Here is a 1,120-nt window from a genome sequence, read left to right on the forward strand (position 1 = left end):
TCACATTCACACACTGATGATGGCAAACTACACTGTAGCCACAGCTGCCCTGGGGCACACTGACAGAAGCGAGGCTGCCATGCACCGGCGCCACTCTAGGCTGATATCTAGGGCCTTGAGGTCTTCGTGGAARGGAAGGTACAGCACCAATTACATTTGGAATGCCCTTGTTTCTATTTCCCCTGTGGTGGTATCCACTGGACRGTGATTTTCGGTAGGYGTGTTGCTTTCTGATGGAGGACATGTCCAGCGAATCTTAATTGGTGCTCTGTCGCAATGTCGTTCAGTGCACAAGTGGCTGTTCTGCGATGGATCTCCTCGTCAGTGATGTGACCCCGGTATGAGACTCRCAGGATCYGTCAYAACCACCGCTGGACAACGTTCAGTGTTCTTTCAGTCTTTGAAGAYGYCTTCCAAATTTCATATGCGTATATGGCTGTTGGGATGACGAGTGAGTTAAAAAGGTGGATCTTTGCTGCCATACTGACAAGTGTGGCATCTAAATTGGTCRGAGCTGCTGAAAAACAGCTCCCGCCTTCCCACATCGTGCTCTGCATCACCATCGTTAGTTATAATGCTGCCCAGATACGTRAACCTTTGCACTCCTTCAATCTGGTGTGGTACGATAGTGGCAGGGGTACCAGCTGTGGCGCATCCAATTTGCATGATCTTGGTCTTGTTGACGTTAATCCGGAGTCCGACCTTATTTGATCCTTGTTCAWGGCTCTGAGTCATGTCAATGATGCTCTTAATCGTTACCCCCATCTCTGCTTATAGAAAAATAATTTGGCTCCATCARTGCAGGAATGATATATTTTTTTATTTGCATACGGACATGTAACTTTTCTTTTAATTATGGTTCTGAACGAGCCTGGCCYTTGCCTTCCTACGCAGCTCCGCTCAATTCCAGTTTCCCTTCACTGCTCCGTCTGGGACTTCTCCCATTGAGAAGGGCCAATCAGAGAAGAGAACGTCAATTTTGGTGTAATCCTGGATTAATTAATCCTTGATTCAGTTGCACAAATGATGAGGCACATATTTTCATGGTAACAAGTGCTCTGAAACTAAACTGGTCCCAACCAGGTTTAAAATTGGAGCTTATTTATTCTGCTAATGTTTC

General features: G+C 46.3%; 1 protein-coding gene across 1 annotated transcript in view; it reads left to right on the forward strand.

Annotated features, from left to right (window-relative positions):
* The first annotated feature begins 432 nt into the window (after positions 1-432).
* Positions 433-1,120, forward strand: part of LOC106529578 (uncharacterized) — a 2,491-nt gene continuing 1,803 nt past the window's right edge. The window contains exon 1 of the mRNA XM_014025046.1: positions 433-451. Coding sequence (XP_013880500.1) covers positions 433-451 — 19 coding nt within the window. The remainder of the gene's footprint in view (positions 452-1,120) is intronic.

This window comes from Austrofundulus limnaeus, unplaced genomic scaffold (genome assembly GCF_001266775.1).
Source record: "Austrofundulus limnaeus strain Quisiro unplaced genomic scaffold, Austrofundulus_limnaeus-1.0 Scaffold453, whole genome shotgun sequence".
NCBI classification, from domain to species: Eukaryota; Metazoa; Chordata; class Actinopteri; order Cyprinodontiformes; family Rivulidae; genus Austrofundulus; species Austrofundulus limnaeus.